At 37.6% G+C, this 17756-nt stretch overlaps 1 protein-coding gene across 1 annotated transcript; it reads right to left on the bottom strand.

The window, feature by feature from the left end:
• Positions 1–2825: 2825 nt before the first annotated feature.
• LOC140139515 (uncharacterized) lies at positions 2826–6509 on the bottom strand. The gene is made up of 2 exons (XM_072161242.1): positions 6341–6509; positions 2826–4648 (listed from the first exon to the last, which is right to left on the bottom strand). Exons 1-2 carry the CDS (start codon positions 6376–6378, stop codon positions 3727–3729), a joined length of 960 nt encoding a protein of 319 aa, XP_072017343.1. The 5' UTR covers positions 6379–6509; the 3' UTR covers positions 2826–3726.
• Positions 6510–17756: the final 11247 nt, after the last annotated feature.

The following is a 17756-nucleotide window of genomic DNA, read 5'->3' as shown; positions in this document are numbered from 1 at the left end:
GCGTCACTGTGTAAATTCAGCGACCAGATCGCCTTTACGTCACTGCATGCGTCTATTCTAGACTCGCTGAGTCTCATGGACGCCGTTCCTATGTCCATCAGACTCGTATTTCCCATTTTGGATGTCAATGGGAAATACACACTTAACGCTTTGCGCCGGTTAAAAACTTGAAAAAAAATCTTTAAAATTTTATCAATGTATATAAAAGTGGTACCAACCGTATTGTGCTTGCTAATTTAAGACTCGGTTGAAACAAAATTAAGGATCGAAAGCATTTTAGTGTCCAAAAAGGCAAAATTATCGTCAAAGTTCTGCCGAAATCGGCACCCTTGCGAAGGGTTCAGAATTCGAATCGGGAACGAAAATATCCGATCTTTGCGATCAAAAACACAAAATTACAACTTTAAACATACTATTGGCAAAAGACATTATTACCAAACAATACAGAATAGAAAATTTGACATCATTTTCTCAAAATATTGAAAAAATTTGCTCACTAGACATCGAAAAAGTAGGCAATCCAATTCCCGTTCAAACGCGTGGGAAACTGAAAGTGCGATAATCGTGACTAGTCTATTCGGCGATGAGTTATACCAGCCAAGTTTTAGTGGTACTTCATTAATTGATTTTTAAATTTCGGTAATGTATGTATATTCGTAATGTATTTGTAATATTTCCCATGTTTTAATGTGCCATTTTGTTGCAAGAGTAAAATAAAAGCCCTGTTTGGGGCATGAGAAACAAAAAGTACTGCTGTTCTCTTCGTTTTTTGCCAAATTTGTCATTTCAAAAATACCAAATGATAATTTGAATGACTTATCCTTCACTTTTAAACAATTTATAAACAATTTAAATTTTTTTACACTAAGTCTTGCGCTGGGATCACTGAATGGAAAGTTCTTTGGAAGTAAATGAATGATTTAAGTTTTCACCCTATACTTTGATAAAAGTCAAGACCGTTACGTAATTATGACAATTGAGAAAAACAAAAGAATTGTTTCAACTAATTATCAATATCTCTGAGACTTGTACATGTAAGAAAAAAAATTATCCTTACATTGTAATTTTTTTCAAAATTCCAAACATTTTAAATTTGTAGTAGGGCCTAAATATAGAAATACTATATTTCACACGGAACTGTGGCCCCATCTAATACTTCCTTAACTGTTGCTCTTGTCCATCTCTTTTCAGAATCTACTGCTTCACAAGCATGTCCTATAGCAAATGTCTGTGATTCCATGTTGTTTTATTCCAGGGTTTTATTAAATTCCAGTTGGTATATACAATGTACGTGTATTCAACTTGAAAACATTTAAACAAGTGAACAACACACAGGACACTGACATGTGGTTTTAAATTTAAACTTGAACCAGGATTGACCTGCATATATGTATGGGGTAGTGAGTAAAGGCCGGTGCAATGCCAAGGGTAGATTCTTGAGTTCAAATTTATTAACCTATGCTTATAACCATGATAACTGTAATAAACTGGGGAATTCTGGTGGTGAAATATGGTGACTTCCCTTACGAAAATGCAGGCAAAAAAAAATGTGTGCAGAAGCGTGCTGCACGCTTAAATAAGTGTGCAAAAGTGTGCAGAAGTGTGCAGAAGCCTGCAAGAGCGTGTTCATGTGTGCGAACTAAACTGTGCGCTGCACGCAACGTGCACATTTTTCCCTGCACGCATTTTTTAAGTGTGCAGTGCACGCATTTGCATACCGAATATTCTCTGCACGCAAACTTGAAGCGTGCAGCGCACGCATTGCACGCATAATTGCAGGAAGCAGCAGTGCAGTATGGGATGTCAGAGGTCACCAACTGCCAAGGATCAGAGAAGTGCTGGCTCCTCAGAAGCTCCCAATAATTTTGAAAATTTACAAGTTTGAAGTGTATTTTAGGGGTTTTCATCATTGTCTTATTGATGTTGAGCATATCAAGAATTGTCTCTGCAAGAAAAATCGAATTGCGTAAGTTTATGACAGCTCTGCAAGTCAAGGGACCGGAAAAATTTTCAGGGTTGTCGAGCCACAGTTTGTGTATTGGATTTCTCTCATGTCAATATCACTCATTTTACTAAGGGCAAATACTGATCAATGTTTCCTTAAATTGACATAAAATACCTGTGAAATGAGACCAGTTTGAACTTGGTGGTATGTTGCGTTAACAATACAGGATAAAATATCACAAAATGGCTTCTTTTTGGTGTGAACCCTTTCATGTTTAGACTGACTGTGAGAAACTCTTTTCACAATATTTACATTGCTATGGGTTTTCTTTGGAGTGAATCCTTTCATGTCTAGTCTTGCAATTTGCATATGGCCACGCGTTTTGAACTCGCCACCCAAAAATGGTGGTTTTGTTACGCTTTTCCAAATCGAGACTCATTCAAATTGTTATATCTCTGCTTTTAAAACAAAAGGTATTGATGTGTGTTTGGTGTCATGTTGTAGCTAAATGTGCCCTGACAGACCTCCAAAGGAGAATTGTTTATCAGCTAAGATAGTGGAGTTAGAGTTGTTTGAGTTCAGAATGACCGAGGTGGGGGATGAGGCGGTGGTGGATGAGGCGGTGGCGGTATGTGCAAAGTCTATGGGAAATAAAGATTTTGTGTGTGCGTGTTGAATCAACTGATCATATCTTTGCATCCATATGGGCTACAGACATGGTTAAGAGCTCTTTTGAAAGATTATTTATTCTGCTAATTGTTTTTAATCATTATGTGCAAAACTACCTGTTTTCATATTAAACACTGTAGTAAGCAATGCGGATGTCTTCAAAATCTAAAATTCTGAGAGGAAATTTGATGAGGAATCTAAATATGGACTTACTTTTTTTGTATGGGTTAGGGGTAAAATGTTTCAGTTCAAAATATGAACATATTTTGGGACACCCTGTATTCCGAGATTACCAAACAGCTGTGATTTTTTTTCTTCCAAAGTCAGTAGACTCCCCCTAACCTCTAACCAAATCAATGTTGATTACTTTCAGTTTATAACTGCAAGTTAGTAATAAGCAATGCATTAAGTGACCCATTTTTTATTTGGATTTTTTATATTCCACCCTGGATTTTTTATATTCCACCCTGTATAACTTCAATGAGTTGAAATGTGTAGATTTAAATTGCTTTTGCCTTCAGCTTTCCAAAAATGTCTACTTTTGCTAGTTTAGGGTTGATAGTTGTGGAGATATTCTAATTTGAAACTTGATTGGTGTAAAAATTCATAATATTTGTGATGTAACGCTAAGGGTGGCGAGTTCAAAACACATGGCCATATGAGAAACTCTTTCCACAATATTTACATTGGTATTTCTTCTGTTTGGTGTGAATCCTTTCATGTACAGTCCTGTTATTTGCCTGTGAGAAACTCTTTTCACAATATTTACATTGGTATGGTTTGTGTTTGGTGTGAATCCTTTCATGTACAGTCCTGTTATTTGCCTGTGAGAAACTCTTTTCACAATATTTACATTGGTATGGTTTCACTTTGGTGTGAATCCTTTCATGTATAATCTTGCTACTTACATCTGAGAAACTCTTTTCACAATATTCACATTGGTATGGCTTCTCTTTGGTGTGAATCCTTTCATGTCGAGTCTTGCTACATCCATCTGAGAAACTCTTTTCACAATATTTACATTGGTATGGTTTGTGTTTGGTGTGAATCCTTTCATGTACAGTCCTGTTATTTGCCTGTGAGAAACTCTTTTCACAATATTTACATTGGTATTACTTCTGTTTGGTGTGAATCCTTTCATGTATAGTCCTGTTATTTGCCTGTGAGAAACTCTTTTCACAATATTTACATTGGTATGGTTTCACTTTGGTGTGAATCCTTTCATGTATAATCTTGCTACTTACATCTGAGAAACTCTTTCCACAATATTCACATTGGTATGGCTTCTCTTTGGTGTGAATCCTTTCATGTCGAGTCTTGCTACATCCATCTGAGAAACTCTTTTCACAATATTTACATTGGTATGGTTTGTGTTTGGTGTGAATCCTTTCATGTACAGTCCTGTTATTTGCCTGTGAGAAACTCTTTTCACAATATTTACATTGGTATGGCTTCTCTTTGGTGTGAATCCTTTCATGTCTAGTCTTGCTACATCCATCTGAGAAACTCTTTTCACAATATTCACATTGGTATCCGTATGGCTTCTCTTTGGTGTGAATCTTTTCATGTCTGATCCTGTTGCCTGAATGTGAGAAACTCTTTTCACAATATTTACATTGGTATGGTTTCTCTTTGGTGTGAATCCTTTCATGTCTAATCTTGTTACATGACCGTGAGAAACTTTTTCCACAATATTTACATTGGTATGGTTTCTCTTTGGTGTGAATCCTTTCATTTGTATTCAGTGCACTTGGGTAGGAGAAACTCTTGGTGCAATATTTACATTGGCATGATTTCACTGTACAAATCCCTTTATGAGGCTGTTTACAGCTGTACCAGTACCTGTGTAATTTTGCTCTATGCCTTATCACATGTTTCACATAATACGACAAATTACTGTAAAATCGTCTGCAGTAGATACATCTGTATGGTTGAAAACTGTTTGCATAATTTGACTGAATTTGTACTTGATATGTCTTGGTGTCCTGTGTCTTGCCCCATAAATGCTGTATTTGGGGTCTAGTGTTCATGGTTCTGAAATGAGAAAGAAAAGATATGAATCGGTAAAATAAATTGTTGCATGGATCTGAAGCTACTTTTAAGCAGCTAGTAGCTAAATGTACATACTAGGGCCTTTAAAAAGAGCCCTTGTACATTATGGTTACGGATATAACATTTTGGCATGTTAAATGGATCTTGTTATCACAAATACCTTTCAGACTCATGCTGGGTTTACAATCACAATTATACCTTTTTTGGCATTACAGACACAGCCAGTGAGTGACATTCACCAAGAGCGTCACAACTGATTCAGGTCAGAACAAAATTTGGACCACTTAAATTCCCATTTTTGGTCAAGGTCATAAAACTTTGACCCGCCATGCAATTAAAAAAAAGAGAGAAATTTCTAGACCCTGCATACAGAAATGTAGGGCCCCTTAAGTAGTTCAGCTCTCGGCATCAAAATTTAATTTCATAAAATTGGTTTTCTTCAAAAAGCTCAAAGTTTTGTGACGGTATATGACGTGAAATGCAGGACATTGTTGACATAAAGAGTGAACTATTTCAAGTTCCATGCTTTGAAAGATGTGTTACAATATTTTTTCCACAAGAGACAACAAATTATTGTTTTTTATGCTGCTGAATTTATCCACTAATAGATATCGGCATCTAAATTTACAATTTAATAACATACAATCGGGACATGAAGGGATTTTTTTGGGGGGGAGGGAGGTCACATCATGACACACTGTAAAAGCAATTTACTCGGAAATAAGAACTTCTTCACAAAATTTTGAGTTTGGTGTTAAATGTCAATTTTCAACAACTGAGAACAGAACAAAAAACTGAAAGTCACAGGACTGGAAAAGCACATTTACCGAAGAACGACCCCTATACCATATTTCACACACTAATACCTGTATGTACAAAGAGATATTGGGCCTGTATGACATTGCTGAAGAAGTCTAGCCACGAATTTGCTCACTAATGAGCTTTACATTTGGGGCTAGACACTGTTGTATTCAAAATCTAGTCGGATTCACTGAAGCATGACACCATGTATTAAGCAATGGAAGTAAACACATAACAGGTGATCACGACTGGCGATCGCCCCGGGCGATCGCATCAAAAATGTTGCTAAAGCCTAAAATTTATGGCTGTTTTCGAGTAGAATTTACATTGTTGACAATCGTCAAATTTCAAGACCCGATGTTGACAAGTTGTTGACAAAGCTACAGCAATAAAGTCAAAATAGTAAGGTCAGAAACCATATTGTGCGTCATTTATTTACACCAAAAATAGTATCATATACTGGTACTAGTTTTTTGTCAACAAATGTTCCTTACTAATTAATGTCGACAATCAGAAAATTGCAAGGTCTATAACTTCTCATAACATTACAACAATGTTAGTCCGAGGTGCTCTGACGATAACACTCTGATCGCCATGCAATCTACGTTGTAGTAGGCCAGTGGGACAACGGAACCGCTACGTGAACGAGCTATAACAATGACGTCCACAATAGCGTGATTCACGTAACATGAATAGGGATTAAAAAGCTGTCAAGTAGTACTATGTGCTTCTTTTGTCCAATTTGGCATCAAGATTTCAAACAGACCCAGAACACGATCATGCCAGAAATTAATATTTTCTTCTGGGACTGATTATTCAGACTAAGTATACGTTATACCGTATTTATTTTAAGCATGTTTAACTTAAGCTTACCTGTTTGGCCAACTGAGTGAGGTTGCAGTGCCAGCCATTTGCGATTCTGAATTAGAAATATAATACGGTTTCTGAAAAATAAACACTCGCACAAGGGGAACTAGAAATAGTACAAGGGCTGTGACTGAGTGTGACAATGGTAGAATTTGTACTGAAATACATAAAATTGTGACAAATTCGACAATAATTTCTTTAATTGGGTTACGAGCTGTCTGTGCAGTTAGTTGAAATAAAGGGCGCATACCACCAAACAATTTACGGTAAATTAATTAATTAGGGAGTGTTCATTATACTTTGGGGGGGGGGGGGGGGGGAAAATTTGAACCTCCGAACTCATTTTTGTTTTAGATTCCCGTTGATAAAGGGTGGATTTTTTGATCCCCTTTTGTGGTCTAAAAATGTTTTTGATCCACCCCTTCATGTCCTTAAAAAGAAACCGGTAACTCATTAAAAATGACCATTTTGGAGTCTACTTATTGGACATAGGCCTAATGGTGTTACATCCAAATTGTAAAAGCTTGTAAAGTGCGAAAGTTTAACAGTGTATTTTAAACTGTTGCGATTTGGTAGTTCACAGCATCTTGCGAATGGTAGTGAGCTTTGGCAAAAATTCCATTGATCATTTCATAGCGAGTGTGTAGGTGAATTCAAATATCACAGATATACTTTTGTAGTTCATGTGGTTCTTGAGTTATGTTACAAGTATTAAAAGAGGGCAGAAACAACAACACTTTTGTAAAATAGAATTCAAATATCACAGATATGCTTTTGTAGGTCCTGTGGCTCATGAGTTACGTTGTAAAGGGGGCTGAAACAACAACACTTTTGTAAAACGTACATAACTCATTAAGGGCTGGGGTATGAACGTTTGGACAGTATTTATTTTGGGACATCAGAGCACATCAGACATATCGAATTGCATTCTGAATACGAAGAATGTCATTCTGATATCAAATAATTTTGAAAATTCGCAATATAATACACATTTTATGGCAAATCATTAAAATTGATATTTTGATATTTAACAGTACTTGAAGTAAACTTTATAAATCTGATGATTTATACTTAAAGTGTATGTAGGTGGGATGAAAAGCCGACGATCAATTGAAAATTTTGACCTTTCGTATTGAAGATATGGATTTTTTCCCCAAACACCAAAAAAATTAGGTCTTTTGGGAAAAAAATCCATATCTTCAAATGAAAAAGGTCAAAATTTTCAATTGACTGTCGGCTTTTCCTCCCTGCTACATACACTTTAAGAATATATCATTAGATTTATATAATTTACTTCGAGGACTGTTATATATCAAAAATTTGAAAAATATCAAATTTTTTTATAATTTGTCATAAAATTTGTATTAGGTTTATATTGTAATTTTCAAAAATGAAAATTATTTGATATCAGAAAGACATGCTTGTATTCAGAATGCAATTCGATAGGTCTGAGGTGCTCTCATGTCCCACAAAAAATACTATCGAAACGCAATAAACGCTCATTTTAGATCCCTTAATGGAGTGTTCATAAATACTTCGGTGGGGGGGGGTGTGTGGAAAATATTGGGTCCTTAAAAAGGGGGATAAACAAATTCATTCCTTAATGGGGGGGGGTCAAAAAATTTGAGGGTAACATTCCGGAGTAAAATGTACGAGAAGGCATGTACATTCCAAAAAATTTGCGCGCATGAATGTTAATTATTCAATTTTGTAATCTCAAGCTACAAATCAACAAAATGTGCGCACTTAGCAATTTGGGCGTAACACTATGACTCCAATGAGTAATAACTCCAAACGGTAATTTTTAGCTAATGAGTTAATGACCATAGGGTAGATCCCGGGGATGGGGGGGGTAAATCCCAATATATTGTTAGGGGTGATCTAATCATCCCCCCAATGTTGACACCTGTATATGGGTTTCTAACCAAAATTAACCCCATATTTGGTCATTTCAAAATAAAAAGTGCCAATTTTTTGGCGCTTCGCGCAAATTAATTCCAGTTTTGTACCGTACTATATTTCACCAGTTTAGCTTCAATATGGCAAATTGTTTTGCGCGTTCGCGCGCATTTGTACCATATACTTATTCTGTCAGCAAAAGGTGCTGGATTCTCTGGATTTTAAGAAATGTTCACCAACTCATATGTCAAAAAGAAATCTATGCCACTGTTAATGATGTATATTTTTGGTTTCTTTTTTAGGACATGAAGGGGGGATCAAAAAAATTTTAGACCATAAACACAGGGATTGATGTACATAGACCGCTCGATCACTTGTACAAAAAAGTTCAAAAAAAGATAACTAAGTCGAAGCCAACCAATTTGCATGTACTATATGAACGATAATTGTACAAGGATTACTTGGCGACTTCAAAATTTGAAGAAAAAAATCACCTTCGGCTTAAAAATCCGGTAAAACTTTAAAATTTATGAAAATTCAGCTCAAAATCCAAGATAGCGGCCGTAAAGTGAAAATTGTTAGAAGAAGAAAACTAAATCGAAGCCAAGCCATTAACATGTCTCACATGATAGGTAATTGCATACAGATTAACTGGGGACTTAAAAAAATGAAGAAAAAATTGGTCTTTGGTTTCAAAATGCACAAAATGGCAAAAATCCAAAATGGCGGATATACGAATAAATGATCAGGGCCAACACCTGTGTAAAAAGGGGGGATCAAAAAAAACCCCACCCTTTTTTAGGGGGGATCAAAAAAAAATGTTCCAACTTTTCCATCCCCCCACCAAAGTATTTATGAACACTCCCTAACAACAGTAAATCAAGCAAGTTTTCAAAGTATAATATGATTTAGAGAATGACCTTTTCCAAAACTTCAAAGTGTTATTTTTCGATATTATATTGATTTAGATAATGAAACTCGATTTTGTTTTGGCTGTTTCGACCAACAATGCCGAGTCTACCCTTAACAACGCCGACCAGATGGTTCACGATTCAATTCAATTCAGTCACTTTTGCTGCACAAAGACACGAAAGTGACCCAAGCTGTTTTAGGGCTACTTTACACAATTGGCCGTATCTTTGCTTGTCGACCACGGATTTTATTGAAACATTAAAGCTTATGTCAGTGAGAATTAATAGGCCTAGGTAAATTTTCACGGGAAAATGTTCTGGACACGTGACACCCATTGGCGCAGAGTGACATATTAGCATTATGGAATGTGACCCCGAGCACAGCGGGTGGTCTACCAATGTATTTGAATAGGAAGAATTCCTCATTTGATGCAAAATAAGTAACTTGTCGCAAGTTAATAATATTATGGTTAGAGTTTCCGTAGATAAATATTTTTTCCCCAGATAGATATTTTTGAAATTACGTTTTGATGATATTGTTAAGAAATTAAGATTGCATGATATTCAATAAATTTGCAATAGGGGCCCCTACACGAATTTCTATCGAAATTGCAGCCAAGAATACTATTCTAATTCAAAATTACTAAGACTTGAATAGCGAGGTCACCGCCAGGGGTCAGAGATCAGGCTCGAGGTCACACTCACATTGATACGCATTGGTCACGTGTCCAGAAAATTTTCCCGTGAAAATATACCCATTATGTTGACTGCATGTAGTAGCTTAAGAAATTACCTTGACGACCAAGTAAAATTCAATACATTCAATAAGTGACATGATTGCCTAATAGGCCTACCATTTTCTAAATTGTATAAGTTGTGTTGTTAGGACCTGTGTTATGTTTTAATGTTCGAGTTGGCTATAAATGGGCTATTCCAGAAAATAAGTGCACATCCCCTATAGAGGAGTAACTTTTCAATCGAAGAAATGTCTGGATTTCCAGGTCTGCTTTCTGAAAACGACTGGAATTCCAGTTGCAAATGTTACATGAAAAAGCCTGGAAATCCGATTAAATGAAGGAAAAATCACGGAAATGTCCAAAATGAGCTCTAAAATTGAGCATGTCTGATTTTGAACAATTTTTCTGCTGGATTTTTTCGTCTTTCGACACTTTAAAAGTCTGGATTTCCAACAGTCACGACTGGACAAAAAGTTTGGAAATCCGAACTCCTCTATAGCGGGTGTGCATCTATTTTCTGAAATAGTCCAATGCCTTAGTCAACAATGGTGGTCACGCGTGCGTGCGGACCTTTAACCAAAGTTAACATACCTGTTTATTATGTGAAAAAAACTCATGTGAAATATCTGGAAAAAAAATCAAGTTTATTTTTAAAAATGGAAATAAATATAAGCTTAGTGCAGTCGACATTGTTCTTTCATACATTGAAACAAAATAAAGTATTTCTTCTATTAGGCCTATGCACCAGAAATATAAATACACCGACTTGACTAACTACTCCCCATTCCAGAAAAATGAATACAGCACTAAATTTTTTGGATTAATCCTTTAGTTTGTCCTAACTGGCAATGATAGTAAAATTTTAATATTTGGTCAATTTTGGGAAATAAGGGCTAAAAACATGCATTTTTAGAGCTATGACAATCAAGCCCAAAGACTTGAACAAAGACTAATGTCAAAATATGAATTCTAATTTTTGGAAAACACATTTTCCAATCTTTCTCATTACCAATTAGCAAAAATAACATTATAATATTAAAATTATGAGCTAACTCTTACCCTATACTCAAGATGCTTAGACTTGTGCCAAGTCTTACAATTTTGTGACTATAATTGTCATGCGCAAAATTGCATGTTTTTGGACCATATTCCTCAAATTGAAAAAATATTAAAATTTTATTGCCAGTTAGAACTAAATAAAGGGTTAGGATTTAGCTATGTTTCCTTTGGCAAAACAGGATAATATTTTTAATCCAAAAATAGTGCTGTATTTTTCTGGAAATTAAAACAGGTATATTATAATACATTTCTAAAATATGATTCACTATATTCAGTTGCTATCTTGTTATTTTTGGTTTGAGTTTGTTTTTCTCACATTTCCTCCTAAATACCTGCCAGGTCACCAAGGTGTTTTGTCCTATATTCATGATAATAATATAAACTGCTCAAATAAAGAAAGTTCGCAGTCATGTAACCCGTCCTACACCAAAACCTGACCGTGTTATGAACATTTAATTGATAAAGTCGTGTGCAGAATCTTGTTAGCTCCAACTTGATACCAAATTTGCCACCAAAAACTCTAAATTCAGAGAGATTGAGACCAGTATATGAAATTTGGTGCATTTTCAAAAGTTGCAAATTAAAATGGACCACGCGGAGCTATAGAGGTGAATGGCACAGCGCGACCATTGACAAAGCCCGAAACAACCGCTAGGTCATATCGATCGCATCGTGCCCTAGCATTCATCAGTAAAGCACTGTAGCAATCCATGCGTTTTAAATTAACAATTGAATAAAGCGCGCACTTGGGATAGTCGACATGGGTTCATCGTGGGCAAGCAAGCTTGACCACATTGCCACGCTAAGCAATTTCGACCGCGTTATCGTTTTGATTTGCAACTTTTGAAAATGCACCAAATGCCATAAACTGGTATCAGTCTTTGTCACCTTTGAGTGTTTGGTAACAAATTTGGTATCAAATTAGAGCTAACAAGATTCTGCACACAATCGTATCAATCAAATTTTCATAACAAGATCAGGTTTTGGTGTAGGACGGGTTACATGACTGCGGACTTTCTTTATTTGAGCAGTTTAGTTAATAACGATCAATAGGCAAGAAGAAATGGTATTTTGCACTGGCCCGGGAAGGATAATTGAAAGAATGTAGGTTGTGACACCAAAGACTTTAAAAAACATACAGAATTGGTATTTTCAAATCAGATCACGGTCAATAAAGCCCTATAGGTCCGATTTCTCAAAACTTGGCTAGTGGTCAGGCTTCCTAAGCCAGCAGGCTAGCCCTACCAATGTGGATCCATTTTATTGATTGTAAGCACTGGTCGGACTAATTACTGGGATGGCTAAGGCCTCGTATCCATAGGCTGTTCCCTTGTGGCGTGTGCCCTTGTTCCGTGCCATGTGACCTGCCACACAGACAATGAACCGTAGCGGCCACTAAGCAAAACAAAGGTTCGTTGTCTGTGTGGCAGGTCACATGGGAAAAAAGTAAACACGGAACAAGGGCACACGCCACAAGGGAACAGCCTATGGATACGAGGCCTTGGGAAGCCTGACCACTAGTCATGCTTCGAGAAACCAGCCCATACATGCTACATGTATGCATTTGAGCAGCACCTTTTGTTAAAAGCATGTGTGACAGCTTGCAATATAAATGAGCCCGTAAAATCGTTCACTTAGCGAAGAAGTCACACAAAATATTATAATCAACTTTTCCAGGATATAATCGTGTGTTTTTTTATCTTAAAAGTGAGGTACACTTTGTTATTATATTTTTCTATAATTTGTCGCTTAATTGTTATACATTCATGATCATCAGTGAATTTCTCAATATCTTATGATTAAGGATATATTTATTCATAGCTAATCTATGCATGTACAACGTACGAGTATTGTACAACAGCTACTTACTTATTCATGAGCCTCATTTAAATGCATGGTTTTAACGAAGGCGATGATCGCTGGCGTATTACCTGTACAGTATAGGTTGATCATCCGTGAAAAATCCCAGTTCTTTTCAAAATGGAACCTTTGTGTGACGGCACAATAGACGGATTGCAAATATTTAATCATGGACCCTGGAAGAATCCCAGGGTCTGTGGTTTAATTAGATCACAGAGTTGACTAGGTTGACAACAGAACGACATAACATTCCTGAAATATCTGTCTCAAAGGTGTTTATGACACACGTTATAACACCTGACTGACCGAACCAAATTGAAGAAAAAAAAGCATAGAATTTGAACTTAGGCCTATTTGTACTTAAGATTTTTTAAAAATCTTAAAAAGCCTGATATGATACAATAATATACTAACAATTAATTTAAGGTTAGCAACTATATATTTTAAACGGTTACGATTTGGTAGTTCATAGCATCTTGTGAATGGTACTGACCTTTGGCAAGTGCATTGATAATTTCATAGCGAGTGTGTAGAAGAAATCAAATATCACAGATATAGGCTACTTTTGGGCGAGTACCCGCTAGTCCGAAGGACCGCTAGTCCGAAGGTTCGCTAGTCCGATGGTTCGCTAGTCCGAACACGTATTTAATGGAGGACGTGACGGTCGCTAGTCCGAATTTGCAAAAAGGTTCGCTAGTCCGAAAAAAAAGGTTCGCTAGTCCGAAGGTTCGCTAGTTCGAAGGTTCGCTAGTCCGAATTTATTAAAAGGTTCGCTTGTCCGAATTGTTAATCAGGTTCGCTAATCCGAATAAAAAAAAAAGGTGCTCTAGTCCGAATTTTAAATAAGGTCCGCTAGTCCGAATTTTATATAAGGTTCGCTAGTCCAAATGATAAATAAGGCCAGCTAGTCCGAATTCTAAATAAGGTCCGCTAGTCCGAATTTTCTTTAAAGAACCTGATCAGCGCCACCATACACCGGTCTCAAAATGTATTGGAGGTGTTTGATCAAATATACTGAGCGTGTTACCTGAGTAGGTGCACACATGTTCACAACATTGTTCATGTTTTGCATTGTTTCTTTAAAAGTAATGATGGCAAGTACATAAAAGTATACATTTTCAGAAAGGAAACAATGCAAGTAACCCAATAAGTTTCCAAATCGATGAAAACTGTATATTTATGTTCTAAAGACACAAAAGTATACATGGTATAGATGCTGTATTTCTAAAGTATTTGAATATTTATTCCTTTTAAAAATTACTGATGTAGGTTTTGCAGATTGAGTGAAATTGCAATTAAATATACACCATCGCCTCAATGGTAATGGAAATAATTCAAAACAACAACGAGAGCTAGGCCTATTATGAATGTCTAAAATCCAAACTTTTCTATTTATTTTATTTCTTCATTGATTAAGTCTTTCTCTATAAATCCTTTTTCCTTTAATTCTTTCTTTCCTTCTTTCTTTCTTTCTTTCTTTCTTTCTTCTTTCCTTTCTTTCTTTCTTTCTTAAATTCGGACTAGCGGACCTTATTTAAAATTCGGACTAGCGAACCGTATTCATAATTCGGACTAGCGAACCCTCAATCAAATTCGAATTAGCGGACATGATTTTAAATTCGGACTAGCGAACCTTATATATAATTCGGACTAGCGAGCCTTATTTAAAATTCGGACTAGCGAACCTAGTTAAAAATTCGGACTAGCGGACCGTATTTAGAATTCGGAATAGAGAACCTTCGGACTAGCGGACCTTCGGACTAGCGAACCTTCGGACTAGCGAACCTTCGGACTGGCGGGCCTTCGGACTAGCGGGCTGTAACCTACTTTTGTAGGCCCTGTGGTTCTTGAGTTATATTGTAAAGAGGGCTGAAACAACAACACTTTTGTGAAACGTACATAACTCAATAATAACAATAAATCAACCAAGTTTCCAAATTATATGATTTGTCAATGAACTTTTTGCAAAACATCAAGCAAAGTGTTATTTTTCAATAATATATTGATTTAGACAATGGAAATCGATTTGTTTTTGGCTGCTTCGACCGACAACTATATATACCTCACGTACCCTTAAAGGACAGGTCTATTGCAAAAACAAGTTCCTCTCTATTCGAAGAGAATAATTATTACATTACAAGTTGACACTCGTTGCAATTTTTTTTATGCGTATTTCTCCTGAAAAAAGAGAAATTGTTTGGGCAAAGTTCGGGCTCGTACGTGTTCTTCCCCCTGTGACGGGACCGAGCGGCTAGGTACTTAGCAAGTGGTTTTATTGGTGGGTTTGCCGGAGCTGGAATCCGGCTACGCACTGGAGGAGTCTGTGATGGACCTCAAAGAAAACTGCAGTGACACCTCGTTTTACTTCAACAATGTATACTGATTTATTCGTGGCACTTGTCTTATCTGTATAACATACTACGGCTTCCAAAATACACTTTATCTCCACAAAGTAATACCATCTCACATATCAATCAACACTAGCTTTTAATCTGGCCAGCAGGCTGTCTCACGCGTCACAGTATTCCGGGCAGCAGGTAACAGTAAACACAAGTTGCCGTACCACCAATAACACGCTACACAACGGCAACAGTCTGATTTGTAAACCCGGGCCAAATTACATGCTAAAATACACCACGCCAGAATCTAGAACGATCCACACCAGAGTCAAATAAGAAAAAGGTGTTAATATAATTATATAACATGTAAGGCCTACAAAAATATCTAAGTTATCTAGTACAAAATGAAAATTTGGGCATAGTGGCCCCGCGAAGCGCCATGCTAATATCGACGACACTTGCGTACGACATGCAAGCATGTAGTGGCAAGGTATCATCACAAAGTTTGACAAATATGATATAAAACACAACTACCTATTGGCATACGAAAAATTGGGCAGCATGGCCCCACGCCAATAGGTATAATACATGCAAATGACATATACTACTATGCATTGGCACATATTAATATTTTGAAAAATACAGCTAAGTTTTTGAACGCAATTGAAAATTTGCACATAGAGGCTCCCCTCTAGGTGCCGACCAGATTTTCAACAATACATAAAAGATGACATATGAATGTATCTTTACGACACATGACGTATGTATCTCTATGTATCATTACTCTTAAAATTACGACATAAAAAATCAATATAGATTTCAACAGACTATGTGTTATAAACAATAGCACTATACAAACCATTAGGCCCTACTATACCATTAGGCCTTGTCACTCACTACCTTCTTCACTCAGTATTTGGATTGGTCAACTACCTCCACCACTCAAAGCTCAAGCCCTCCATCACTCAAAACTCGGATTGGTCAACTCCTCTATCACCCAAACTCGGATTAGTCAAACTCCTCTACCACTTAACTCGGATTGGTTAAACTCCTCTACCACTCAACTCGGATTGGTTAAACTCTCCTCAGAATACCCGCAGTACCAGGGCACCAGCCCACGTTGCACCAGGACACCAGTCCACGTAGAACCAGGACACCAGTCCACGTAGAACCAGGACACCAGTCCACGTAGAACCAGGACACCAGTCCACGTAGAACCAGGACACCAGTCCTACCTGACGTGTTCCTCCTCTCTACTACCATTAACTCGCCAAATATCACTCTCCGCAGTATTAGGCCCCCAGACCTCCTCTCTACTACCCTTAACTCGCCAAATATTACTCCCCGCAGTAATTAGGCCCCCAGACCTCCTCTCTCTCTCTCTCTACATTCCCCGATGATATGTCCTGGGCTGCGCCACGCTACTGCATGGGCCCCTTTGACCTTCTCCTCTTTTATGGATCCGTGCTAGTACCTTTTGATCCATTGCCTCTCTCTTTCATGCACTGAAAAGCAAACATACACGTGCACGTAACCACAACACAATGTCTGTTGAAATCACATATAATAATGATGGTGGTGGGTGACTTTTTGTCACAGGGGTAGGTGATGCGTCTAGTGCACATAGTTGTAGTTGTAGATGTAGTTTGCTGCTGTTTCCCTATCCTTCATTCTTAGCTTTCTACCCTTCTAACATTCTCCTAGCTTCTCTTCTATCGATCTCCTCGCTTCTCTTTTTTTCTTGCTTGAAACGCTTCTATACTGCGGATGAACCCAACTTGCCGCTGGCTAGCCGTAAGGCGAAAAGGGAAGCAAATTATGTAAGTCTTCCACTGCCAGTACATAGCCTCTCCTTACTCAAGACTCCTCATGGCCTCCCAGCGGTCACTACCGGGCAACTGGCATCTTGCGATACCAGGCAGACATGAGGGGATCTGGGAGCAGCAAAGGGCCCCAAAGGTGTGGTACGCAGGCCCACCGGCGTGTGGACACGCCCTGGTTACACACTAACCTTTGTCCCAACTATGGGTCAAATAGTTGAGGTAGTTCACTACCTCAGGCGGACAGTCTCGAGTCATGCCCGGCATTGCTCCGGCAGAAGGGCGTCATGGATTACATTCATATCACGGCCAGTGAACGCAAACAGGGAGTCCTGGGACCTGTACTACTTGCCATATCTGGTTGGAGACGGGATGGTAAGAGTGAAGGGCGATGTGGATCAGATAATATCTCGTATGCTTCGGCCACTGGACAGCTGTGAGAAGGAAAACTCCAATGTTAAACCATTCTGTAGGAGTTGCGACCACAGATATTATAGAGCAACAGAAAAACTATGACAGCAAACCTAAATAACACTAGGGTTAAAGTCCCTAACAAAACATCAATTTCTGAAACTGACGCTGATTTGAAGAAATCAAATGACGACTTTTCCTCAAAGCCTTATGGAAGGGACAAGTCTGATAAGAGCGTTTGTAACAGGAAAAACCTAATGAACTGCAAGAAAATCGTCAACATCTCCACAATGAATGTGAGAACCATCCGAGAGAACAGATGTAGAGAAGAGCTAGTGTCAAACTTGATTGAATACAACATCGACATCCTGGGGATCCAGGAGCAC

The sequence above is a fragment of the Amphiura filiformis genome, chromosome 18, assembly GCF_039555335.1.
Source record: "Amphiura filiformis chromosome 18, Afil_fr2py, whole genome shotgun sequence".
NCBI lineage: Eukaryota > Metazoa > Echinodermata > Ophiuroidea > Amphilepidida > Amphiuridae > Amphiura > Amphiura filiformis.
This window is presented reverse-complemented; position numbering and strand designations above follow the sequence as displayed.

What these genes read in the sequence shown, in the direction of transcription:
- LOC140139515 (XM_072161242.1), bottom strand. Translation starts at nt 6,378, where the DNA reads ATGGCTGGCACTGCAACCTCACTCAGTTGGCCAAACAG. An exon ending in TCACTCAGTTGGCCAAACAG is followed by an intron (nt 4,649 to 6,340) that starts GTAAGCTTAAGT and finishes TTCTCATTTCAG; the next exon opens with AACCATGAACACTAGACCCC.